The sequence below is a fragment of the Typha latifolia genome, chromosome 3, assembly GCF_019914945.1.
Source record: "Typha latifolia isolate L0001 chromosome 3, TyphaL0001v2, whole genome shotgun sequence".
Lineage (NCBI taxonomy): Eukaryota > Viridiplantae > Streptophyta > Magnoliopsida > Poales > Typhaceae > Typha > Typha latifolia.
Window position 1 is genome coordinate 14,283,751 of NC_133088.1, and position 27,548 is coordinate 14,311,298.

Genomic DNA, 27,548 nt, shown 5'->3' on the forward strand with positions numbered 1-27,548 from the left:
TCATGCTAATATTTTGATGATATTTTCAAGAGAAAGAAGCTTTAAGTGACTTATCCACTTAAATTTATACTAACTCAATTTAACTGGGCAAAAAGAAGTCTGATATGCACAACTTTACAGTAACATACAACCTAATATTATTAAAGTAGGAACGTACTCATTGGGTTAGCAAAGAAATGTTTTCTACAAAATGAAGTAGGTTTACTTGGAACAGAAGAGAAAAGCCTTTGCAGTATGGCTGGAGGAGCAGAAGTAGTTTGATGCAGCGTCCTCACAATAAGGTGGTTGTCTAGAACCGCCATTTCTAAGAGCCTTCTGCAGCTCTGCAAACAAAATCAACAAATGTTACCTCTAGATCATTCATCAGCTCAGAAAGATTAAAAGAAACAAAGAGGGAAATTCTAAAAGAACAAAGCTGGCACGAAAATCCATTTTTTTTGCTTATATTCCCTTGCTTTCCAAAAAGACAAAAAAAAATTCTACAACAAAAACTGCATCGAATAATGGGATTTGAAATAGCATACCTGAGGATTTAATACATCCATCCGCCGTATGATATCCTCCTGAAGTGCAACAGATGGGAAGGCTACAATCAGCACTACTACACAATAAAGTATTTTCTCAACTAAGGTAAATGAGGACATTAAACAACTACTACTTCCCCACACACACACATATGTTATGTATGCTCCAGTATATTATCATCTTAAATTCTTGAAAGTCGATAACATCAGCCACTGGCAGTTAGTAACAGAAATATCAAGAATGGCTAGCAGTGAGTATTGTATAGTTGTGGTTCACAAAGCGAAAAACAAATTTGGCAGCTCACCTAAGAGGAACCGACAGCCCCAATCAAGAAACCTAGGCCTACATTTGGTTTTCAACCATATATCTATTGAGCATTGAGCTCCCCATCCAGGATCTACTATAATAATGCAGGAGGCCCAAATTTAGCTCTATTGCAAATTTGGTCAGCTAGTCACAGGTCAATCCTAACCAGCCTTTCTGCCACGGAACATTTGAAGATTAATGAGCACCCAATTGCCTGACAATATGTTGTAGTCTAGAACCCAGAAGTCCAGCCAAATCAACCCTGCCTAGCCACTGACCTACCCTAAACTAGAAATGCTCCAACTAGCCTCCAGCTAACAGTTGAAAAGGATGATCAAGCAATCTGATTATGAACTTAACATATATGCTCCAAAGTGTCATCATTACATATTAATCAACAATTTGACTTGGATGTGATCGTAATCTTGTATTATGTGTACAGTGTGGGAATACTTCCACAGTCTAGCAATATCTGTATCCGATATATCAGATAAGACACTCATCATATACTTGACAAATATGTATCATGTATTTCTTTTTAAAAAGTAGAAAAACAAGGATACTAATTGGATACTTGTTGTATACTTTTGAGAATCCAAAGATATGATCAAATTCAAAATTTCCATTTAGGTCAGGAATGTTCAATCTGAAATAAATATTGAACATAGATGTGATTTATGGGGCATGACGTTTGATTTTCTTATTAGGTCTCAGGAGGTTTCCACATCTCACTTAGAGATTCTAAATGTGAATGTCGTAAGTTTTTTCCTACAAACATGGCATTGATAATTTTGCATCACTCCATTTTGATTTTATAAGGGAGAAAAAAGCTACGCACATGATATATGCTATAGATACATACCTCCATCATACCAGGATTTTGCATGACAGTTCCAAGAATTCGACGAGTAAGACCCTTGTACACCACGGTGTTCATGCTGCCATCACCATTGATCCATGGCAATATAGCCTGTGAAACATGTGTCACAGATGCAGCAGAGCAATTGCCTCCCCCAGCTTCTTCCCTGTTAGCAAGAGATGACATCTGCATGCTTCCATCAGGTGTGACTCCTATTTTTTCTGGATTACTTTCAAGGATAGTTACTTTATGCCTTTCACTAAGGTTCAGACAAGTCTCATGTGAATCATAGATCCTATCATGCTTTTCTTGAAGTAGCTGTTGAGATTCTCGACTGCTTGTGATCCCAGACTTCATATAAGATGATATTTTACCATAATTGTGATCTATGGGCATACTTATAAGATACTTTGATCTATATGAAAAATCAACCACGCGTGTTGTGTCATATCCATTGACCTGTACAAGACATATTCAGAGAAAATAATGCTGAAAAGGTTACTGAAAAAGAAAAGGTGTGCCTATACATCAACTCAGTAAGATAGGAAGATAGTAATATTCTTTAACTCGCATCCCAGAACCACTCATATTCAGAACTTGTAAATTTAAGAAGCTCTAAATTTAGAGGAAGAAAAATCTACACACTAATTATAAACAAAAAACCAAAAATATTAAAAAAAAAAGGAATAAAAATCTATTTAACACCAACTGATTCAATAACTTATCTTGCTGAAATTGATAATTATCTCATGGGTTAAACTCCTTTTTCCTCCTCCTCCTGCTCTTTGTTATCCGCCTTTTATTTTCTTCCTCACTCTTCTATTCCAGTTAGCGTTTCTCTGTTTTTTTATCTTGCAGTGCTTTATGTCCATAAATGGAGTTCAAACCTAGGAGAATAAAGGGCCTTGGTTTATCAACTCTAAAGGAGATGTTTGAAACAAGATTCTGAAACTCAAGGTCAAGATAGGGATCAGGATCAGCTGCCTAAAAACTAACACCTATTAGACGTATCAACTAGACATATCGGCTTAGACTATTTTTTTTACTTATGTAAAGTCTTAAATATTACTTAAAAATCATGACATATGAAGATTAAAAACTCAAAAAAGTACCCACACAAAACCATGATGAATTTTAAGTGATAAATTTATATACTTGTAAACTACTACTACAAAAGTGAAATAAAAAGAATCTCTCTATTGTTGTTCTATAGCAGTAAGAATGAGGAGTTAAAGAATGGGAGATAAAAAGAGAGAAGAGAAATAGGAAAAAAAAAGTATGGAGTATCCAGAGGAGCTCATCGGATTGGCCGCCAGATAAGCTCAGTAAAATATGAGGGGTGAAAGGAGAGTGTGAGAGATAGAGAGTAAAATCTAAAGACTTGACAAGAAGGCAGCCGGGGACATCAATTACTGATGTCCCCCAGGTCAGATCCATTTTAGATCCAACATGAATTTTAAAAACAAAATGTTTCAGCTGAGTTTCCACTGATATGATCAAAATGGATCGGCCGATACCAGACTGGTTTCAAGTCAAGATTGGGATCGACTATGGCCAATCCCAATTCTCTTCAGCCAATTGGTCTCCAGATTGGCCGAAACTAGGATCCATAATTTGAAATCAACAAATTATCTACTCTCTGTATCCTTTGAGTTTTCTCATCTCCATTTATTCTTCTCAGCGAAGCCTGATTGCTACTTTGTGCACCACTCTTCACATAGAACCTTTTGCTAATTACCCTCTTTGATTTAATAATTATGTCGTAGTTAGTACTAAGCAATTCTCTTTCCTTTAAAATCTTGTTTTCTTTTACAAAAAATAGTACAAAGATCCCACCATCAATTTGCTAAATTAAATGATTACCTAATTTATCCAATTAATGTTAAGATTAATATTGATTGCCAACTGTATTTGCATCAAACTACATCATGTTTTCAAATGTCCTCTGATGGTACTATTGTACTACCTTGGAATACAATTTTTACTAGATGGCAAATCAGATTTGATCATTTGAACTGTATTGATAAATATGGCTTTGGCCCTGAAATATAAGTTAGTAATGAGACTGGCACTGTCGTACTGTATTTATATTTGTGAAAATTAATTACATTGTTGTTTCTAATTATATTCTGCAGAAATAAATAAATTAAGTTAAATATCACATGATAATACTAGGAAGATTGGAGTTAATCAACTGTAACAAACTAACAGTGCTAGAACATAGTTCAGTATGTCAAGCTTATACCGGAATAGAGATTATACAATTGTACTAGAAATTACATGCTATGTTTTAAATTTAAATTCATCCTGAGTGTGCATTAGAAATCAAAGAAATAGAACTCCAAACCACACAAAGATGGACACAAGCATCATTTTGAAAAGCGTACACATAGGCGACGGCGGTGGGTCAACCGCCCACATATGCACTAATGCAATCCAATCTGACCACATAGTGAGCCATGTACACATATGCATTCATATATTGACAGCATATGCGCACACACCCACATATGTATATGAAAGCAATGTATTGTAATATTGAGATATTTATTGAGCCTCATAATAAAAAATTTCATTAATTTTGGTGCTGCAACTTGTCATACTTGAGATATCTAGGGGCTGACGACAATCCAATGGTGGTAGGTCCTCTCACTCTCTCCCTCTATATATATCTCTCTCCTCCCTTTTTATTATAATTTCTTTTCTTCCTTGCCATCAGCATGGTGCATTGGCACACCAAGTGCAACGGCATGTGTCGTGACGATCGCTGGCCTGCACCCCCTCATAGCAACATCACGGAATATTTTGGGTACCTCGAAGGATACAATGCCTGGTAGACAACTGTTTTGCCATATGTATGGTACATGACAAACTCAAATGTATCATGCGACTCAAGACAACCATCCTGCGTCTAATCATTGTCATTATTTCATCAAAAAGGAGCACACAGTAATAGTTTTAACATTTAAAGCTTCAATGATGGAGAAATCTCTAGCTTAAAAAAAAGAACATCAATCTCAAAAAAATGAAATAGAGGTGTGAGTTAATTCTTAAATTTTCATAACTGGTTAGGATGAATTGTACCTTAATAGCCAGTCGAAATGTTTCAAGAGTATCAATAAGTGATTCTGCCAATTGAATGTCTGCACATGGGAAGATGAAAAGAGAGGATCAGATCTCCAATATATTTCATACCAGCACCATGCTAATCATTTCATATTAAAGATGCTTGATAAAACATCAATAAAACATACCTTCTAGATTCATGGCTTCAGATATTTCTTTCAGGCTCAATCCTTGTTCACCAGCTTGATGAATAATAGAGTGCACTGACCTAAACAGGTCAGGTGAAAAGGTAAATTGTTCATTGCACATCATATGTGGTAATGATAAAATTTCAATATATCTAGTCATAGCATCCCAAGGCGATTCATCAAGAGACTTTGTTGATTGAACATCTGATACAAAGGGTTGGGATGAATTCAAATTGCTCGACATCAATGGAGCATCAATTGTTCCAGCAGATAAATAGGACTTCCCATGATCAGTCATATTGCATGGTGAAGATAAAGTAAGGCTTTCCTTATCTGGTAACAACTGAATGATGCCATCTCTCGGGATTGTTTTACGATTTAGAATTACTTGAATCCCAGGAAACCCTTTCTCTCGCCGGGAACAATAACCACTGTCAATTTTCGTGTGAGGTTTGTGTTTCTTAACCTTCTTGGTACTGTTCAGTTTCACTTTATCGATTTTACGTTTGAGAATATTTTGATCATCATGCACACTTATCTGTTCCAAGGAAGGTTTTGAAGACTTCGGCTCATCAGACTCACCAACTCCTCCTTTTGGCAGGCATGGCGAAATAACAAGCTCCCCTGAATAAACAAGAGAAAAAAGGTGCACAACTTCTCCACACTGTAATTCTGAAGTAAGGTTAACTCCATCCTCCATTAGATCTTTTTCTTGCTTTCTAAGCCTATTTGAAAAGTCAGCTGCTCTTTTTCCTGAATCAATAGGAAAGGGAGACGAAGAAGCATTATGCCAGAATTTTTGAGAAAGGACAAATGGTTGACTTCCATGCCCAACTACCTGTCCAAGGGGAAAAATGAATGTGCAGGAAGATTTTAGATCATAATCACAATAAAATGAAAGTGTCACAGCAATAAAAGCACTCAACCTAACAAAATTGTCAACTATATTCATTGCTGATCCAGGTTGTGAAAAATGCCAATGATCCTTGGCACATAAAGAAGGGTAAATATACTACACATCAGTAAATGTTCAGAACATGTTTGACTTTTATTACTTATTTTTATTGATAGAATGATATCATAGAATGAGACTCATCATGCCAGGCAAGCAGACTCAACTAAAAAGCATAACTCATTGGTGACAAACATTATGCCCAAACATGAAATAATAAAAACATATTCAGTTATTAGGAGAGTTGTTAAGGCCTTGAAGGAATTAGTGTCATAACCACATGCTATTAGACATCAACCCTCAATTGTCGCAGAATTCTGAGCAACACAAGTTTATGGGGCCAGAGGTCTGTCGTGGATTGCAGACATACCACAATAATCTTCTAGACTTAATAAGGAAGTAGACGAATGGAGAGATCTATCTTCATCCCCAAACAAATAAAATAGACAAAAGGATAATGGTGACAGTACTTTGACTCAAAGATGGCCATGCCAGTAGTGGCACGGCACAGCACTTGGCACGGAAGTGTGCCCTGGTCACGACATGTGGAGCCCTTTTTTTTTAAGAAATTATATTTTCATCAATAATCATCAAATCAATTTTAGTTCATGTGCATGTTCAATATTCATATCATATCATACGATAAAAAATTATATTTGTATGAAAACTATGTGAGATGTTACAACAAGTAATACTATCCGTGAATGAACTTGAAGATTACTGATTGTATTTAGTGCAACATTCTTGTGTTATCCTTGTGCCGACAAATGAAATCTTTGATCCTCCTTGTTATGCTATATTCAACTAGATATTAGTTTTAATTATTAAACTATTATCAATTAATATTATGTGTTGAATGTTATTATGCATTCAATTATATTATGGAATATTCAATTATATTATAATATAAAATGATCTACTTTATTAAAGATAAAACAACAGGTAAATATAAATATTATTCAACACATAATGTAGGTTTTAATACATAAATTTAAATCAAAAACTAAAGATTGATATGTTGAAGACCCAAAAACATATCTAAATATACTAAAAATTTTATTAAAAATATTATAAATGTGTGCCAGTGGAACGCAGGGGCATGCCGATGGTAGCACAGGCCACTGACACGACCATCGTTGCTTTGACTGACATGGTTAACATATTTGTGATACAAAAGAACATTAGAGGATTACCAGCAATTGCATCAATAAGTCACCAACTTGATTCAAGTTTAGTGTAAACTGATCATATGAAATTATGCATAATTTTTAGGTCTGTACATCTTGCACTAAATGACATGTAGGCATACAACTAGTTGTAATCTTACTTGTATGCATGGTTCCAAGTTTCAGCCGCCCGATCTATGGCCGAAACCAATCTAATGACTGGTTTCAGTCCGTATCGAGTCAGGATCGACCATGTCAGTCGATCCCGCACGATACAGGCTCTCTCTCTCTCTCCTCTCATTCCATCTTTCTTCTCTCTAATTTTTTTTCATTTATTCTCTCACCGGTGCCCCATCTCTTTCATTTCTCTCTAATCTCTCCCTCTAGCGTCTCCCTTTCTTCTTCTTTCTATTTTTTCTTCAATCTCTCTCTCTCTCTCTCTCTCTCTCTCTCTCTCTCTCTCCTTCAATCTCTATTACTGTAGTAGAAAATCTGCTGTAGTAACAAAGAGTGATAGAGAGACAAGAGAGATAAAGTGGAGAGTGAGAGAGAGAGTAACAGAGAGAGGGGGGAAGAGATTGAGAGGGAAAGAAAAGGGAGAGAAGAAATGGAAAAAAAATCGAAGAAAAAAATTACCTTGTGACAGTAATAGAGAGGAGGGAGGAAGAGCGAGATTGAGAGAGAGAAAGGGGGTGAGAGAAATGAAAAAAAGAATCAAAGAAAAAAAATAAGTTTGTCTTGGCAGTAATAGAGAAAGGAAGAAAAAGAGAGAGAAAGGAAAAGAAAAGAGAGAGTCAACTCAGTATTCATCAAAGTTTTCAATAAGTTAATATAATTTTTAATTTTTAGACTTCATATGTAAATAATTGTTATTTTCTTATAATTTTTCGATTTCTATATTTTTAAATAATATTTAGATTTTATATGATTAAAAAATAGTCTGATCCGATATAGGCGGCCAATACTGCCTATTAGAGTTATTTGATTTTATTTTATTTATCTATTTAGATATATGGTGACTTTGTATAAATAGGGCTAATGCCCCTTTTATCATTCAATGAGAAATACATTCTTCAAAATCCTCTCCTCTTCTCCTCTTCTCCTCTTCTCCTTTCTCTTCTCTCCAAACATATTCTAGGTTTGGATCTTCTATTGTTTCATGGTATCAGAGCCTCCCGATCATTAGGGACATTTCTTAAGATTGGATCTCTCCTTCAACACTCTCTCTATCTCACTAAAAAAACATTCTTTGGATTTTTTTTTCTTTCCTTCACCCTCTTCGAGTTCGACAGTTCCGCAGCAGCCTCTCCCTCTCACTTCGACATCTTGTCCACAGCAGCCACCATTGCAGTAGCCACCGTTGCTGCAGCAGCAGCCACCGCTACTGCAACAACAGTCAGCCACAACTGTGCTTCTCCCTTGGCGCGAGCTCCTCTCCTTACTATCACCACAGTCGCAATCTCTTCCAGCAACACTGTTTTCAGCGAGCGCCCACCAAATGTTCGATGAAAGTTAGAGTGTCCACAACCCTCTTTTTCTGCACAGCAACCCATTTTTCAGCTAGTGCCTATCAAGTGTTCGACGGAAGTTCACTTGTCCTCAGCTCTTTCATTCAGCAGCACTATTCAAAGTTTTCGCTCATCAGATGTTCGACAAAAGTTTAGTGTGTCAAATGCAACAGCAGCACAGTAGCAGAATTGGTTTCCGGCAAGTGCCCACATAATGTTCGACGAAATGTCTGTGTGTCGAGCTCTTATTCTTTAGCAGTTTTGTTTTCAACAATTGCTCACCAAATGTTCGACGAAAGTCCACTATGTCGAGCCCTCAAGTTTTCTGCAGACTTGTCCAAATTTGATATCTATTTGGTAGCATGTCAAGGTTAACAGCACTTTCACTGGGTGTTTGACGAAGGCCTAAGTCAGAAAAAAAAAAACAAAGAAATCAAAACACCCTCAAGGTGTTTGATAGGTTGTCTCTTCTAATGGCACATTGTGTTTTGGTTAGCCGTGAGAGCTTTAGCTTCACTGGTGCCTCTATTTGTGTCTTTGTTTTCTCTGGTATGACAAAATGTTGGATTTCTAATTCTGGCACCTCACATCATATGACTGGTGACTCGTCCATTTTCACTAGTCTCACCCCTACCCTCACCGCTCTTCCTCATGTTCATACTGCTGATAGGACTCATTATCCCATCTCTCACATTGGTTACATCACCATCACCCCGACCACAGATCCTACTAGTCGTCTTACTTTATTTGATGTTTGGCTTGTTCCTAGTCTTACAATGAGCCTTATTTATGTTACTCAGCTTTCGACTCGGTTTTACACTGTGTCCTTCTCTTCTACTTCGTGTGTTATGCAGGACACGTCAACAGACCAGAGGATTGGGATCGGTAGTCAAATTCATGGGCTCTACTATCTAGACCAGCTTCATCTTCCTCCACCTAGTCCCAATGTTTGTCCTGTCACTCCCCTATCTCCTTCAGATCTGTGGCATCGGCGTATAGGTCATGTATCGAGTCAACGTCTCAAGACGTTATCCAAGTCTGGATCCTTAGGCAGTAGTCATTTTTCTTGTTTGTCTTCTTGTACTGGCTGTAGGTTGGCAAAACATCGGGCTCTTTCTTTTCCTCTTAGTAAAAGTATCTTTGATTCACCTTTCGATCTTGTGCACTCGACATTTGGGGTTCTACTTCCCTTTTTTCTGGTCTTGGTTTTCTCTATTATGTATATTTTATTGATGATTTCTCTCGTTTCACCTGGATTTACCTTATGCGTCAGCGTTCTGAGGTATGTCAAATCTATCGTGATTTTTCTTCTATGGTTAGTACTCAGTTCAGTCGATCTATTAAGATCTTTCGATCTGACGGTGCTCGGGGGTACCTTTCCTCTGAGTTTCGTTCTATTCATGCTTCTGCTGGCACTCTACCTCAGTAGTCGTGTCCCTATACCCCTGCATAAAATAGTGTTGCCGAACGAAAGCATCGTCATCTTTTTGAGACCACTCGTGCTCTTCCCTTTGAGGCTTATGTTCCTCGTTCTTGTTGGGTTGAGGCCCTTCTTACTGCTCTCTATCTAATCAATCGAACTCCATCTTCAGTTTTTGGTGGTGTGACCCCGTACGAACGTCTCTATGGTACTTCACCATCTTATGGTCATCTTCGTGTCTTTTGGTGCACCTGTTTTATTTTGTTTCCTCTGGGTGAACGCAACAAGTTGTTTCCTCGTGCAGCTAAATGCATTTTTCTAAGATATAGTCCTGAGCATAAAGGCTATCGTTGTTATGACACTTATGCTTGTCGTTTAAGGATATCACGCCATATCACTTTTCTAGAAGAGATGCCTTTTTCCACCTTCGATACTTTGGCTCCCTTAGATTTATCATTTCTAGATCTTCCTACATCTATTATATCTTCTATCCCCTCAGATGTCCCTGCCTCAGCCCCACCATCTACCCCCCACTTGCCTGATACTCCTCTACCCATTGACACTCATTTACTATCACTTTCACCTACCACTCCAGACCACTCTCTCGCTGAGGTTCTAGCTCTTTCAGAGGAGTACCCCCCTCCCATGACGAACTTCCCATAGTTCTACACTCGTAGGTCACGTCCCTCTCCTACAGTTGAGCCTCCCTCTACAGGTACTATCCCTCTGACCATTCCATCCTCTACTGTGACGGCTCCTGCACCCGCTCGTCGTTGTCCAGAGTGTGAGCATCGCCCTCCCGATTGGTATGGTTTTCTGATGTCTTCTGCTACATACTCTCCCAAGTTTCATACCTTTCTTGCAGCCATCCACTCCACCCGTCAGCTCATGTCATATCGTGATACTGTCCAGGTTCCAGAGTGGCAGCATGCTATGACAGATGAGCTTCAGGTCCTTCAGCAGATGCATACTTGGGATGTTGTCCCCCGCCCACTCGACATCGTGCTTGTCAGCTGCAAATGGATTTTTAAGGTCAAGTATCAACCTGATGGATCCATTGCTAGGTACAAAGCTCGTCTGGTTGCTTGGGGCTTTACTCAGGAATACAAGATAGACTATGAGGGGACCTTTGCTCCTGTTGCCCGGATGACCTATGTCCGTACTATTCTTGCGGTTGCTTCCAGTCGCCAGTAGCCTCTTCATCAGATGGATGTGAAGAATGCTTTTCTTCATGGTCTTCTTGACGAGGAGGTGTACATGGATCCTCCACCTAGTTTCCCTCTTCCCCCAGGTCACATCTGTCGACTATGACGAGCTATCTATGAGCTCAAGCAAGCTCCTCGTGCCTGGTTTGATCGATTTCGTAGCGTTCTAACAGCATACGGATTTCAGGAGAGTCCCTCTGAGCCATCTATGTTTCTGCGGTCTTCTGCTTAGGGTCGGGTCCTCCTTCTATAGGTCATGAAATGATTATCACCGGAGATGATTCGGCCAGCATCTGCTCTCTTCAACAACATCTTCAGAGTCAGTTTGAGATGAAGGACCTTGGTCCTTTTCGATACTTTCTAGGTATCGAAATTGCTCAGTCATCTCATGGTCTTTTGTTGTCCCAATAGAAGTATATTACAAACATTCTCAGTCGTGCTACTATCACTGACACTCGTCCCGCTGCTACCCCAGTCGAGTTTCATGTGAAGCTTCAGCCCGATGACGATCAGCTTCTTCTAGATCCGACTAGATATCGTCAGCTGGTCGGGGCACTCGTCTATCTGACTATTACCCGGTCTGATATCTCTCATGCAGTTGGTCTTGTCACTCAGTTCATACAGGCTCCTCGAACTGCCCACTATGCTGCTCTTATTCGTATTCTTCGATATCTTCGTAGCACCATTACCCGCTCTCTTTTCATGCCATCGACTTCCATTTTAGTTCTGCGGGCTTATTCCGATGTAGACTATGCTGGCGACAAGTCTGATCGAAAGTCTACTACTGGCTTCTGCATTTTTCTGGGAGACGTCCTAATTTCCTGGCACAGCAAGAAACAGAATGTTGTGTCTCTCTCTAGTACTGAGTCAGAGTATCGTGCTATATGTACGGTGACTAAAGAGATTATTTGGCTCTGTCGCCTCCTTAATTATATGGGTGTTCCATTGCCCCTCCCAACTCCTCTTTATGTCGACAATGATAGTGCTAAAAAGCTCGCTGTCTGTTTTTCACGAGAGGACGAAGCACATTGAAGTTGATATGCACTACACTCGTCAGGAGTACCGAGCTGGCATCATTTTTCTCCATCGCCTTAGCATTGAGGAGCAGATTGCCGACTTCTTCACGAAGTCACTTCCTCTTCCTCGTTTTGAGTATTTAGTTAGCAAACTCTCAGTTTATGATCCATCTTAAGTTTAAGGGGGGGTATTAGAGTTATTTTATTTTATTTTATTTTATTTTATTTTATTAATCTATTTAGATATATGGTGACTTTGTATAAATAGGGCTAATGCCCCCTTTATCATTCAATGAAATATATTCACCAAAATCGTTTCCTCTTTTCCTCTTCTCCTCTTCTCCTTTCTCTTCTCTCCAAATCTATTCTAGGTTTGGATCTACTATTGTTTCACAGCCAATATGACAGATACTACCGATATGTATCATTTTCCCGAACGGTTGATCCCGATCCCAATATCGAGTTTTGAAACCTTACTTGGATGATGTATGTAGTTAGAAAAAGGTGTAATATTGTTGATGAAATTGAGCAACATCATCTAGCACCTTGTGGAAGGTAATAATAACAAGACTTACCATGAAGTTATTTTCTTTGAGGTGGTTAAATGCTGCAAATATGTCACTCTCGGAGTACAGCTTCAGAGTTGCAGCTAGTGAAGTTTGTACTTCTGGTGCTGCAGCTGTACTAAGAAGTACCAACTTAAGGAGCTCAACAGCATTGGCAACTGACAAAGATTCACAGACCTTCCTTTTAAAAATCAAACCTCTGTTGCTTGAAAGCTTAATAAACTTTCCATGAGAACGATGAGAAAAATCCATACTGCGACTAGTTGTTGACATGGCATCAGCATTTTTGCATTTTCCTATGTGGTCCTTAGTTCTTTCTCCAGGAGCTGCCAAAGTACTGGCTTGTTCATTCTGGCTAACCTGAATATAATAGGTCAAAGATTTAGCTTAAAATTGATAAAGCATATTCAATTTCACAAAATAAGTTATAACTTACAGATTGTTGGACATAAGAATTCCGCTCGTCATTTGGAAGTATATCAGACAAAACCTCGCTTTTGGAACCAACCTTCTTAGAATATTCCAATTTAGCGATCCTTTTGTATTGAAGGACCTCATCTACAGCATTTCTTATGTCTGGATCATCAAAATTATCCCAACTTTGGGCATCTTGTGAATTTTCAGAAAGAACTTCTATTTCCTTTGCTCTCCATGCAGTATCCAAGTACCTAGCATACCGTTTACCAAGAAGGTTACAGAGTCTCATGACAGCTCTCCTTATATTCATATTTTTATTTAAGAAAGCCATCCTCCTTCTACAGGTATCTGGAAGAGTGGGAAGATCAGAAAGAGAATTCCAGTCCACACGATAAAATCTCGCTCCAAGAGTTGCACGATGCCTTGCATATTGCATCACTAATTGCCTGAAAAGAAATAAGTGCAACATGTAATAATCCATATAATACTGTCAGAGAACCATCTTACTAGTCTAAGTAATGAGGATCAAGATAAACGTAAGTTAATGGTACCCTACTATCCTCAGCAAATTCAGCAAAGATTCAGGATTATCCACACTATATACCTGTCTGACTCGTCAGTCCATAAGAACCTTTTGCTTCGTATGGGCTTTCGCCTTAAAAGGGCATACTGGTTTATCAAAGAACGGCTCTCATCATCTTCCTCATGCATTTCAGAATCATTTTCACCACTAACATGACTGTGAGTTCCAGCTTCTGGGAAGCTACTCTCGTGGTTTTCATTAGGAGGTATTGCAAAAGAACCTCTTCCAATGTTCTCCTCAACAATAGACTGAAAAGAACTTTGTTTATTTGATTCATTCTCCTCGGTATTTTCTTGAGTATGACTCAGTGCCCTATTTTTAGATGATCTCTTCCTTTTTCGAGCAAAAGATCCAGAAGTATCTGTATCTGGATGGTTTCCCTTCTTGTCCAATTTCAAATTGCTGGAATACCCACAAAGACGGGATTGTCGCCTATCATAGGAGGCACGGAGAACCTGTAGAAGCAAATATTGTTATTCTTCACTAGCAATTGTAGCAAGGCAATTATTATCTAATGAATATATAAGAATTCTGTGAAAAATGATAAATGACAATGGCAAATACATGGAGTATGCAGTATGCAGTTTTACAATGTCAAAACTCAAAAAGACTAAACCACAACATATATCTGGATATATACTTCAAAGGAATATGGGAAGTGAAAGAAGAATAGATCAGATTAGAAGCAACAGAGAGAATTTGTGTTTGCGGAATCAAAAGAACTAAGTAATCTGTCAAAGAATTTGACCCACAAGACTTGAAATGCAATTACAGAATAACAGTTTGACATGTAAAGTGCAAGATAGCTCATCGTACAACTTTGTACAAGAGAAAATAAAACGGACCTGTTCTACTGAGAGATTTAATTCCCTAGCAATCCTAACACAATCCTTGAAAGAAATTCTTTTCTCTCGGTCAACATTTGTCACACGCTTGAGCAATTCCAAGCGCTGTTCAGTAGTCATAACTCGAATTGAAGTCCATGCACGAGGAAGGAAGACCTACAGTCAATGAAGCATGGTTTATCTTTCAAATAGTATAATTAAACAGTAATCCACAACTACCTGAAAGCCAAGAGGTGCTAAAACAATCTAATACAATCTCAATAGGAAATACCAGTTATAAAACTGTTTGCTATCAAAGAAAATGCTTCTAGTACTATGGACAGAGCACATAATAGCATGTTAAAATAGAAGCCTAGCATAATGGCATTATCACACCTCATTGAATAAATAGGTGAATACATGAAGGCATACATCTAACACAGAATACAAGATATCCAACTATTAAGTATTTAATATTTTTGAGTCCTACTCAAGTTGTAGAATTCCGAAAGTTGACAACTTAGTTTCACTTGTGTTCCTTCATGCTCTAGTCTACAAATAAATAACCACATCAAAATGCTAGTCACTTTCACAGTATTGGAATTCTTTAGACCCGAAGACAATTAGTTAGGCTAACTTGGATATTAGTCTCGCAAAAGCAGCTCTGGCAAATAGAAAGTACTAATTTGAGTACATTCCTGACAAAACGGCATTTCCAAGTTCAAATATCTGATAGCTAGCATGAAAACAATCAGACAAATACTTTTATTAGAAGCAATCCACTACAATGGAAGTTTATAGTAGTTATAGATCTTTTTTCCCATAAAATTTTTCCTCACTTTCTGAAACAGAATGGGACCATGCACAGCTCTTTCAGCTCGCTATTATATTTGTGTTTTTAGAAGTGCATATAGCCATATACCCATAAATGATGACATTATAGGATTTTCCATCTTACAATAACATGAAAATTTAAAAAAAAATCAAGAAATATTGGTTTATCTTGGCCGAGATTATAAGAACTGATATATAGGATGAATGTTATCACTTGGTGATCGACCAGTACAAACAAACATCTCAATCACAAAGTTTGTGGAAATGAAAACCACGCTATGAATTTAACATATTTGTAGCATTCACCTAATAACCACTTAGCATATATCCACATAAATATTGGTTTATCTCTGAAGAGCTATGACTAATGGAATGCAACTTTGGCTATTGCATAATCAGTGAACTCAGCACTAACATAATCTTAAAAATTGTGTCAGCATCTACAACAGGTGAAATGATGTTCATGAAATGAACAGTATTATCCATATACAAACAAAAGCAGCTACAATCAGAAAATGCATAGAAATATGATGCAGTCTAGACTGCAACAGTAATGTCAAAGCCAGAAGTTATAAAACATCCATAGTTTGACTTTAGTTCAACAAGTGATTCAGCATAGTGACATTCAATACTAGAAGAAATATATTCTGACTGTTGCAGTACAAGTTACCTTCATCACAAATATTATATTGTGGAACTTATACCAAAGTAACCAAACAACTACATAAATGTAGTAAATTATGGAAAACGATAAATAGCAAAAATGGAACCTGGGACTTCATCAATGGAAATGATAAAAAGTAGAAAAATGTTCTTATGGAAAATGAATAATCATACAAGATGAAATCACAGACCTCACGGACAGAAGAACCAGGAAAAGCATGTGATGCATCAGTTGGACAAGATGCAGCATAACAGTATTCTAAGGTTTCCCAATAATCATCGACCGCATCCTGTTTTGAAAGGACAAAATCGTGTCGAATTCTTGGATAAAGACCAGCCTTGACATGTGATGATGGCAGAGTTCTTGACAAAGGTTCTTCAATATAAGGTTTGAGCTCCATAGCATGGGTCAGAACAGCATGTGGTAGCATACTCACATCTTCAGAATGTTGCTGCCTCACTAGCTGAATCAACTAGAGAATAGAACAAAAAGGCCTATAAGCCATATGATGCTACAGGATACAGACTAAGATGACCTATTACAAAACAGTTGATCAATGAAGGCTCCAGATTTCATGTCATCTAAGCATCATCCAGAACCAAGTTGGCTAACACATTGTAAATGTCACTTCTAGAGAAAGGAGATTCCAAAAGCAAACTTTAGCAAGACAAGTAATAAACACCAATAACCACAAGACCAACAATAATATTTAGTTGTTTACCAAAACATCATGCTCATAAAAAAGATTAGAAAAGTCCATGATGGAAAGATTTAAAATGTCCTTCTGAGCTTACAAGTCTAGAACTGCACAAATAAAATCAACTTATTATAACAGTGTAATAATTTCAGCACTTAACATACTTTCTAAGTGTACTGTCATGACCTGTCAAATTTACACTTATCACAACTGGTTGCAATTCCTCTGAGGCTTTTAAACATGGAATTAGCTTATGCAAGCACAGTATTACTGACGCACTTGATCACTACTCGTACTCAAAGAAGAAAAGGTCAAGTGCATATAATTACAAATAAAGACAAATTTTAGTGCATACACCTTGTTGAAACACTTAGCACAAGATAAATACCTTCAACCGAAGTAAAATATTGATTATGCAAGAAAGTCGGCTAGTTGCATGAGTATCCATCAGGAATTTGTAATCCTGGACAGGAAGATCTGAGAGCCTCAGTCCAAGTTTGCAATTTGCTACCATGTTATTAATCTTCTTTGCAGACCCTACAACTTGTAGAAAAAGTTCAAGCGGCATATCCTTTATGGCCTCCTCCAATGAAAATAACTGGCACGCACTGTTAGGATTCTTTAGATCGTAGCCATGTTTATCAGAATTAAATGCATTACACCAATCAGGTAAATTACTCATATAATCCCACAAAAAGATATGCAAGAGCTTTGCACGAACCATCTTTGCAGATACAAATCCATTAACACGCATCGCCTCTAATATTAGAGGTTTATCATCCACAACATTTAAAGACCGTCTGATGCCATTTAGTACGGTCACAGGTTCGTTATTCTTTGTTCTTATTGATAATTTAGCCCGATTTTGGATATCAAATTGTCTATGCCTTTGATGAATCTGATCCAGAAGTTCTGATGATAAAGTTTCAACAGAAGGATGCAATATCACCTCAGTTGTACGATTTCGATTATAGTTTGTCACACCAGGCATACTAACTTGAATGCACTTACACATCCCTTCTTGTTGCAACCTATTTAGTATACGAGTTAAAGTTTTCTTAGCCATCGTTGTATGCTTATCCTTCTCAAGCCCCTCGAGCCACTTATGGAGCTCGACTGCTAATATAAATTTCCCTTTCTGCAGAAAAAAAAAAAAAATTTGTAAGTGGAAACATTAATTTGTTTAGAATAGATTCATAATAATGTAACTGAACTTTATGATGAGATCAAGGACACTTACATAACACAAGCCAATAAAATTAAAGATAGCAGGTGTCTCTCAACTTATAATGGTGCTTCTACTTATTACGATTTGATAGTTCATATACACCCAAATCATTCTATAAATAAATGAAGATTATATTTGCAAATTAAAATCAAGGGAGACTTAAAGGAAGAACATCAAAGCCTGCAGTCTGAAGTACTATCTCTAAGACATGATTCTTTAAAAACTTATGTCTAGCCATGAACACAACAAATAACAAATGGGCTAACACTTGTGCACAAGTTGGATAATCCAAACCGCACAGTTGTGAAAATTCTGGATTAGCAGAAAACAACCAGAATGAATTAATACATAAAAGGAACTAGCAAGATGGCTATCACAGTTACTTATTAACCAAGATAGCAAAACAACCATTCCTAGTAAACAGAGGATGAAAAAAGCACATTAGTTCATGTTTTCCTTTCAATGTATATTTAAATTCTAGAAAGAAAGCAAAGTAACTACCTCCTGTGTTCAACTTCCTTGCCAACATCTACATAACCAAACACAAAAGCTATACTAAGAGAAATATAACCAAGTTGCACTCTTCTTGCGCCTTGCTAAACTTAAATATGTGTGAATGTTCATATCACCAAACACTTAAAGAAATTCCACAATTAACAATAAACGCTCCTGTTGCATTATTCCAATTCTGTGACATGAACTGGTGACGGTATCTTATTGACACAGATATGTGCCAGGCAACATTGGCTATGCTACGGACCATATACAGCACCATAATAGGGCATCCCAACGAGGACTCAAAGAAATAGAAAGAAAGAAAGAAAGAAAGAAAGAGGCAGACGCTAAGGCAAGGGGCAAAGGGGGAGTCTCAGTTGGAGGTCATTGGCATTCTATAAGAGGAATGATCCATAGCTCCAAGTCTTCAATTTTGATGATCCATAAGCTAGTGAGACAATTCGGATTCTGCAACATTATATCATCTACCTTAGTCCATTAGCAGCACGATATGACAAGGGTGGTAATAAAATTGGGTCATGTTAGGTTATTGTTGAGTCAGATTGAGTCGAGTTCAAGCAAACACGAACATGGCCCATTCATTAAATGGATTAGATGTATTAGGTTTAAATGGGTTATACAACTTATTTAGGTTTAAACGAGTTATTCAAGTTATAAAAGTGTATTTATAAACTAGTTATTCGGGTAATAAACAAATCGACATGCCATAAACAGGTTGAACTTAAATGGGTTAAATAGATAGAGGTTATAAAAATGAACATAACCCACTTCATAATCGGTTAGGTGAGTTGACTTGTTAACCTGAAACTGATTATATTAAACTCAAACCCATTTAAAGTCTTCAAGTTCATGCGATTTATCAAATCGAGTCAAAAATGACACCGTTAAATATGACCAACTTTTCCTCTCTCAAATCACCTCAAGATAAAATTCCTAGTCCTTTGTCATCAAGCAACCACGGCTAGAAGAGGCATGAGAAATCAACAGCAGCAATAGGGGTACCTTTCTTTTCTCTCACTAGTTTTCCTTGTAAGTCTAAAACTAGTCCCGCCTATAGTTATAATGTGGAAGACACATTCATATATCACTCTTTATTTTTTTTTTCCTGTGACACAAAGGAGAAGAGGTGCACGAGAGTAGATGGAGTACTATATGCTCTGTAAGGGCAAAGGAGGAAATTTTGCCCCTTGCCAACTGCACTTCGCCAAAACATCATTCTTGTCATCACGCTTGGCAAAGTAGCTGGCATATTGGCATACTGCCCTTGCAGAAGAGCATTGCTCGATCGAGTTTTACCATAAGTCCCACTAACCGAGATAGATCCTATTAGTTCAACTCTAACCTGACCAGTTATTTAAGAACATAACATGCATCGGCCTAGCCCGAGCCATAGGCATCACAGCTCGTTGGTGGACAACAAATTGACTCATTCTGCTGGTCCTTTGCCATATCCGATTGCTCTCGCTCCTCCTTTAGTTTCTTCCTTAGAAAAGAAGGTATTCAAAATACACTTTGTATCCTTATGGATAAATCACTGGTATGGTACATGTTCATGGATCGACGACTAGCACAAAGTAGCACAACATTGACATATATATTAAAGAAATAAAAAAGAGAAAAGAATAAACCAGAACTAGACTCTAGACTCTAGAGAACTTTTAAAACATAATATTCATCATCAAATAAAACCCATCATCCAACTTGAGCTATAGTCGAAATCCCCCTCATATTTTGTCTTTCTACATGAACTAAGCATAGGTATTCCTACAATAGCAAAACACTATAGCCCTTCCTAAAACATGGGAACATGTAGCTTAAATGTACAAAATCTATTAACATATCTACTATTTTTCTCTCAAAAATAGAATGATTATACCAGCTACAAAGTACCTAAACATACTCATGCAACACCTTGTACAGTGGCAGGTCTAGGCTTCCCCTACTATGTTGGCCTTCTAACATACTAATTGTTCTACTGTTGTGGAACTGGCAGCTGCAGCGGCAGAAATAGACCCTCCTGATAGTGCTTTGGCTGCCATGAATGCTACTCAAACACCCTAAGCCAAAATCAGCTACTACTCTGGTATTTTCCATTTAGCAGGTTGGGGTGCTGTCCATCTTTCTTTACATTCATTATCCTTTAATGTTCTTTGGATGATGTTATTTTTGTACATGATGTCCTTTTTCAAACTATGAATATCTTCTATTTAAGTTAGTTTCTATTCTCCCAAATCTTGTATTGGCTTGTGTAATTATTGTTGAATGATTTAGTTATCTTCACTCAAAAATCCTAATTTTCATGATTATGCTTTCACCAAATTAGCTAAAGAAAGTGAATTTGATTAACCTAAAGCCGCTTTATGCCTAAGCACTGCTACTCCCTATGCTAAGATAAATCTTACTAGACTCCATATGCCTATCAAATGCTTTCTGTAATATTAGACGTAGTATAGGAAAAGAAAAGAATGGAATAGATCTTTATGCTAATCTCACTTAGCCACACATTTGGTTATCAAATATGTAACTACATGTTCAAAGTTTCTTATCATGCTTATGCCCTACATTAATTTATTCACCAAGAAAAGAGTAGTACTAGCAATCTAGCATGAAAGGGAAAATTTAACGATCCATCATCATTTGATGTCACAAGCAAGTAACAAAGAATTCATTTATGAAACTTCCCTTGTCATCAATTCTCGTCCGATAGATCACTGTCACTGTGGCTATGTTCACTGAAATTATCAAGAGTTAGAAAAATTCAATATTCCTAGAATTAGTTCCTTATCATGCAAGAAAAAGATTGACAAAGGGAATTCCAAGAAGTCAAACGTGTAATCTGAACATAGCAAATAAATATACAAAAATGAAAATTACAACAAAACAGTGTTTCCATAAAATTAAGTCCTACTCATCAGAGCGTATGATAGAAAAGAATTTTGGTAAATGACCTTCAGTTTTTTCAGTATTCTTTGCTCCCTCAAGTTACCAATTGAAGTTGATAGAAGGCTTGAATGCTTCTGAACTGATTTGAGTTTAGCTGCAATAGATGAAACAGAGAGATGTTTGCTTGATTGAATAGCATTGGAGTTTTGCATTACTCCACCACCAGCAAGTTTTGGATCATCACCAGAACCCAACTCCTGAGCCAGGTTCTGGTGTTCCGTACAATGTTTCATTACTTGAGAATCCCCAAAGCATCCAAAACAGTTGTCTAATAATTGTAATTCAAGTGCACCACTATCCGTTTTCTCCAAGTGTAAAAGCTCATTGTTCGAGCATGAGTCTTTCAATTGAACATTTGGATATGAGCCGCTAAATGGAATTAAAGTCCTTGATTCAGCAGAGTTGTCATCTTTACCAGGAAGAGCTTCAGACTTTCCTGGAACATTACCAGCTTTATAGTTCAAATAGTTTCTGAAAGTCCATACTCGATATAATGGAGTCCTATCCTCCATTTCAGCTTGCCATGGCATTTTAAACTTTTCACGCATGGCACTTATTCGGTTATATAGCTTCTTAGCATTAAGCCCAAGTCTTTTGCATATCTGCTTGCATAACAAAAGCATAGAGTGAGGGATTCAAAAACATGCAAGCTTGCAAGGAGGCATGCCAATAGGCCCAATACAAATTTTATGATAAAAAGTCCTTTTCAATCTATCAATGACCACAACCCTTCCTAACCAAAATATGAAATGGCTTTGCACTTAAAAGAGACTTTCACTAGGAAGATATATGCACTGCATTAAAAATAAAAAATAAAAAAGTTTTTTACGTACTTAGCATGGGTAAGAGAGAAAGAAAGGGAAAAGAGAGAGAGAAAGAGAGGGAGCAAGAAAGGGAGCAAGAGAGGGAAAGAGGGGGAAAGAGAGAGAAACAGAGAGAGAGAAAGAGAGGGAAAAAGAGAGAGGGAAAGAGAGAGAGGGAAGAAGAGAGAAGGGGAGGGAGAAAGAGAGAGTTTGTGGATTGCAACAGTAAGAGGGAGAGGGAAGAAGAGAGAAGGGGAAGAGGAGAGAGACGTGGAGAAAAAACAAAAATTAAAAAATTATGTTAAAGAGGGAAAGAGGTGGTAGTCGATAAGGGAGAGGGAGAGTTATTTTAAGGGAGAGAGTTAGTTGGAGAGAGAGAGAGAGAGAGAGTTAGTAGGAGAGAGTTTGATAAGAGAGAGTTAGACAGAGAGTTTGATAAGAGAGAGTTAGTGAGAGAGAAAGAGTTTGATAAGAGAGAAAATTATTGGAAGAGTAAGAATTGTTTTTAATTTGTGTGGGAAAGAGAGAATGTGAGTAGTAGAAAAGGGGAGAAATAGAAATTGAGAAAATAATATTTATTTTTTAGTTTTTTAGACTTTATATATGAATAATTTATATTTATATCTTATTATTATTTTTCTAAAAAATTAAGAATTTTTCTGTATTTTAAAAATTATTTTAAAATACAGGTCGATACGTATCGTTTTTTCAGACGACCGATTCCGATCCCGATTCCGGTATTTGGAACATTGCTTATGACTATTAAATTAAGGTCAAATATAACATAAAATGAGTACAAGGATTAATATCCAGAAAATAGTGTGGTTATGTACCAGGAATTGGGGTCAGAAAAGCAAATACAGCAGTAACACATTGATGGAGCAGCGCGAATTTTAAATCATATGAAGACACCTATACTTCCAAATGATATTGGCTTTCTAGAAGTCACCTATTCTACATTTTTGTTCCTTTTTTGCAGGAGAAAGAACCTAGTTTTAAAATAAAATTCTAAAACTGATACAAAATTAAATGGTACAAACCACACTAAAAGTGAATATGTCAACCGAGGAATAACAGAAAGTACCTCAGGAATAGTTATTCCTTTAGGTCCAGCAGCATCAACCATGTCATATATACAATGCTCCACAGGAAGCTCCACATACTGATCAGTGACCTGACCTCTTTTTCCATGTTTAATCAAGTGTTCAGAATCAAAAGTATCATATCCACGCATTACTGCTTTTGGCTGAAAATCATTAGGATCAAATTTCTTCAACAAGCGTAAACAGCTAACAACCTGTAAAAGTCATAAAGCAGCTTAAAGCAACAGTCGTTCTAGTTCAGGATGCTACAAAATTTTAAAATAAAAAGGAGAAGAGAGAACACTGATATGTCCATAAAATTATGCACTGTTAAAGAAACATAAGATGCAAAGCAAAGGCGATAGCTGCTTCTTGGGAAGTATAGCTGCTTCTTGGGAAGTTGTGGCAAATAATTGAGGCTTTTCATCATATGACCTTACATTCTTCGCATTTTAATTATTTCAAATTTTAAAGAATTGAGGTAGGTTTAGCATAAGATCACTTCCATGTTTTTGGATCTTTAAATTTTTTTAATCCCGCATGTCCAATTTTTCACCACAATGAACTATCTTGCTATTTATTACCAATAAATCTCGTACTGTATAATGTTACCTTGAAAGCAGAACAGGTCATTTGTAACTCTACCAGTAAAACAGAAAATTGACTTTTGCCCTCTTCTGTTGCATCATGCATGGTATGCATGGCTACAACTAAATGATCGCCTCATGGTTTGAACTGTTAACTACAAACATATAAAAACGGGGAGTTATGTCAAGTTGGGCCTGTTGTAGATTTTCTTGTACACCCTGTGGATAATAATGCTACCAATAAATAGGAACAAAAGAAAAGACAAGGAAGCCCTCAACAGATAAAGTTGTCCTACCTCCACTACTTTAGTTCAATGTCAACAAAAAATGAAATCTAGCAATTACCCTCATGAGGAAAACATTTTAAGAACAGATAGTTGAACAAATGTAACAGAAAAATACGAACCACCAGCTTACGCAATAGTTTATATATATGCAAATAACTTAGTTTGCAATCAGTGCATGAAGATCTGTTGTATTGTAAATAACAGGTAAGAAACCTCAAAAACTGAAAGAACATAACATATTACCTACCCTCTCATCAACTTTAGCTTGAAATTCTTCCACAAGGCGAGCATCCTTCAGCCTGTTCAATATCTGCTTCCAGATTCAATTACCCAGATAAGTCAGGACAAAATAGAAACAGACATCATGTGAACAATACAATGCTACCCCAAAAAACTTACATTTCTCCATGCTCTGTGTCCTGGAGTCTTCCTGTAGCCAAGAGCCAACTTAATATCTGACACAACAAGAACCTAAAGGAAAAGAGACATTGTGGACAATCAGCATTACAGTATGTATGTTATAGACGAGACACATCAATATAGACAATGATATTTAAAGTTGACCTTTCCGCTCGCTTCTTCAAGCTTATCACAAACAGCTCTCATCGCCGGTACAAAATCCTTTATTAATACATCATTTTTGACACAATTGCCAGAGGCTCCACCTTCACCAAAAGCATCACCACTAGTTCCCAGTGCATCCGGCCTTGTAATCTCAATTCTTCGTTGAGAATTCATGTTCAATTTTTTTGCATAACGATATAGATGCAGTAAGTTTGTATTCACAATAGAAGTGTTCTTCAAAGAATCTTCCCCCTCCATTCCTAATTCCTTCTCCCTTACTAAAGTTGACTGACGAACAATCAACTTCTGACACTCAAGGTTTTTCACGATATAAAATAAATTGTTTCCTTTTATGCCGAATTCTTTAGCTAATTCATTCTGCGTTATTCCATTGGTCCTGCAAAATAAGAGGCACTAGTTAGAAACATAGTAGAGCAAAATTAATGAAGCCGGAAACTTGTATTACCATCGGAATTAATAAATTAGACCAAGACGCATTAGGAGAAAAATATTTAAATACACTGCAGACTGGCTATCTTTACAACAAGCAGATAAAGGTACAGTAACTTAAAAAGGCAGAAAATTTAATAAGACAAAGCATGCACCTGTATATCGTATTTGTCAACAAGTTACAACTGAAATGCATAGTCTCTATTAAAAACTCAACCTTGCTAATCAAGTAGCATAAATAATTACCTTTCTGCTTAAATCCATTTTATTTAGCAAGATTGAATGCGATCAAGACAAGTCATTTGTTAAAAATCCGTCTCACAAGGCCATCTTAAGTTATTCTACTGCAGTTAATTGATCCTACTACTGTTTACTATATTGCTAAATACTGAGATCACAAAGAGATCAAGACTAACCTTGCGGCGGCAAGCCGCTCAAGAGCGGCCCTCTGTATCGCGGAAATCTCCGCGTTAGCCGCTTTCAAATCATAAATCCCCAAAAAATTATCCCTAATCTTATCCGCCGCAATAATCCTTAACTCAAGCCTCTCCGCCTCATCCAAGGGCTGGATCGCTGGGTCACCGACTTCGATGGGAGAGCCTTGGGACTCGAACCGGAGCCCCGGGAGAGAGAGGAGGCGAGACCAGATCGCTTTCTTGACGGCATCGCAGGGGTGGAGGCCGGCGGCGAGAAGCGAGCTCCGGAGACTCGGCCAAAGCTCGGATACGGGTATTCCGGCATTGGCACGAGTGCAGATCTCTTCTAGGGCAGCGGAGACGATGGAATCCATAGAGAGGAAAGCATGGATAGATTGGAAGATATAATGTTTTAGGGTTTTGGGGGGAGAATTGACGCCATTGGGGTTTAACTAATCTTGGTTGGAACTTGGAATCGGAGGAGGGGATTGGAGGGAAAGAGGGGAAGGGAACCGCGGGTTAATTAACGACTAGCGATGGGTTCGCAGTTCGAGTCAAAACTTTTTCTTTGCTTATTTGCGAATAACCGTCGAATATAAAGCTACAATATTTATATCCCAAGTTTCGTTATTTTAAGAACAAGTACATTTGATATAAGTTTAACAAACAGATAGGTGTATGGTTTAAGAATGCTCTCCTTTAATTATCCTATAATTAGCCTCAAGCACATAATCCATTAGAAAGAAATATAATCAAGCTACTTGTGTTGTCATGTCTATCACTATTAATAGTTGTTGCTTAATTATGAGATTAGTGATCGTTGATGATAACTATGATACGGTTGTTTTTCCTCTCGATTACTTTTGAATGCACAAAAATATGAAAATAGCACACTCGATAGTAAAAATGATCAAATGGCTTGGCCTGCAGCTTGGCTATTTTAGTAATAGGTGATACCGTGTTGTAGGCCAGACCGAGATCGAGATCGAGATCGAGACCGAGTCCTAGTCTAGCTAGAGTCGATAAGTCTAATGGGTTGAGTCTGAATCGAGTACTTTACTTATTAACTTCAATATAATTATTTGTTTATTTTATTAACATGAGACTATGTAAAAGTTCAGTCTAAACCCATTTAATATGCATTGCTTTAGTTATTTCATATCCAAGTCACACTAATTGATATGATCTAATCTAATCATGTTAGTATTTTATATATGGTTGTTGAGTGTAATTAGTAGGCAATGTGGAATGATGAATTGAGTTAGTCTAGTATTCTCCATATCTCTCAAGTCTCTAACTTCACTCCCTTTCATTTCTATCTCTTGTATGACTTTCGATTTGCCAATCATTGCTGGAGCCACTCGCACTACCCTACTCGATCTTCCTACCACCTCCAACGCCTCCCCACGACTAGCCTCTATCTCTTGTTGCACCACAATCTCAATCATAAGTCTTCTAAATACGGCAAGCTGATATCACATATAAAAATATAAGCATACTCCTAATCTATTTCGTTTCTAATCCGACTCAACCCTACCGACCGTTAAGATCGTCCGTGCATGAATCTTAAAGAACATCATAGTTGGCTCCCATAAATTAAAGAAACTAAATTGATATCACGTGGTGAAAATTGAACAAGACCATGTGGTTTGCTCTTTTACCCTCATCGTTAATCATAACCCATCAAAATCAAAAGAGAATGTCTTGTTCGGTCCATATACGTTTCATTTGGGTCGACAACCCCAAGTTTGAGTTCGACTTAATCGAGTCCATCATTGACCCATTCCCTTTCTCCACTATAAAAACCAAAGTCTCTAGACCTCGTCTTCCATCTCGAAAAGCATCCCTTCCTCTTTTCCTCATCCAATACGATCTT

General features: G+C 37.4%; 1 protein-coding gene across 1 annotated transcript; it reads right to left on the reverse strand.

The window, feature by feature from the left end:
- Positions 1-113: 113 nt before the first annotated feature.
- On the reverse strand, positions 114-26,192 carry LOC140784198 (uncharacterized). The gene is made up of 17 exons (XM_073131456.1): positions 25,673-26,192; positions 24,807-25,203; positions 24,642-24,713; positions 24,490-24,552; positions 23,371-23,583; positions 21,489-22,085; positions 17,185-17,934; positions 16,290-16,571; positions 14,623-14,778; positions 13,799-14,232; positions 13,214-13,640; positions 12,787-13,137; positions 4,945-5,782; positions 4,775-4,833; positions 1,694-2,149; positions 525-563; positions 114-323 (listed from the first exon to the last, which is right to left on the reverse strand). Exons 1-17 carry the CDS (start codon positions 26,044-26,046, stop codon positions 141-143), a joined length of 5,691 nt encoding a protein of 1,896 aa, XP_072987557.1. The 5' UTR covers positions 26,047-26,192; the 3' UTR covers positions 114-140.
- Between the last annotated feature and the right edge of the window lie 1,356 nt (positions 26,193-27,548).

Bases quoted from the DNA above. Each gene is read 5' to 3' on its own strand.
- LOC140784198 (XM_073131456.1), bottom strand. From the start codon at position 26,046: ATGGATTCCATCGTCTCCGCTGCCCTAGAAGAGATCTGCACTCGTGCC. The intron at 25,204-25,672 runs GTTAGTCTTGAT...CTTATTTTGCAG, and splicing joins GAGCGGCTTGCCGCCGCAAG to GACCAATGGAATAACGCAGA. The intron at 14,779-16,289 runs GTCTGTGATTTC...CATTGACTGTAG, and splicing joins CTGGTTCTTCTGTCCGTGAG to GTCTTCCTTCCTCGTGCATG.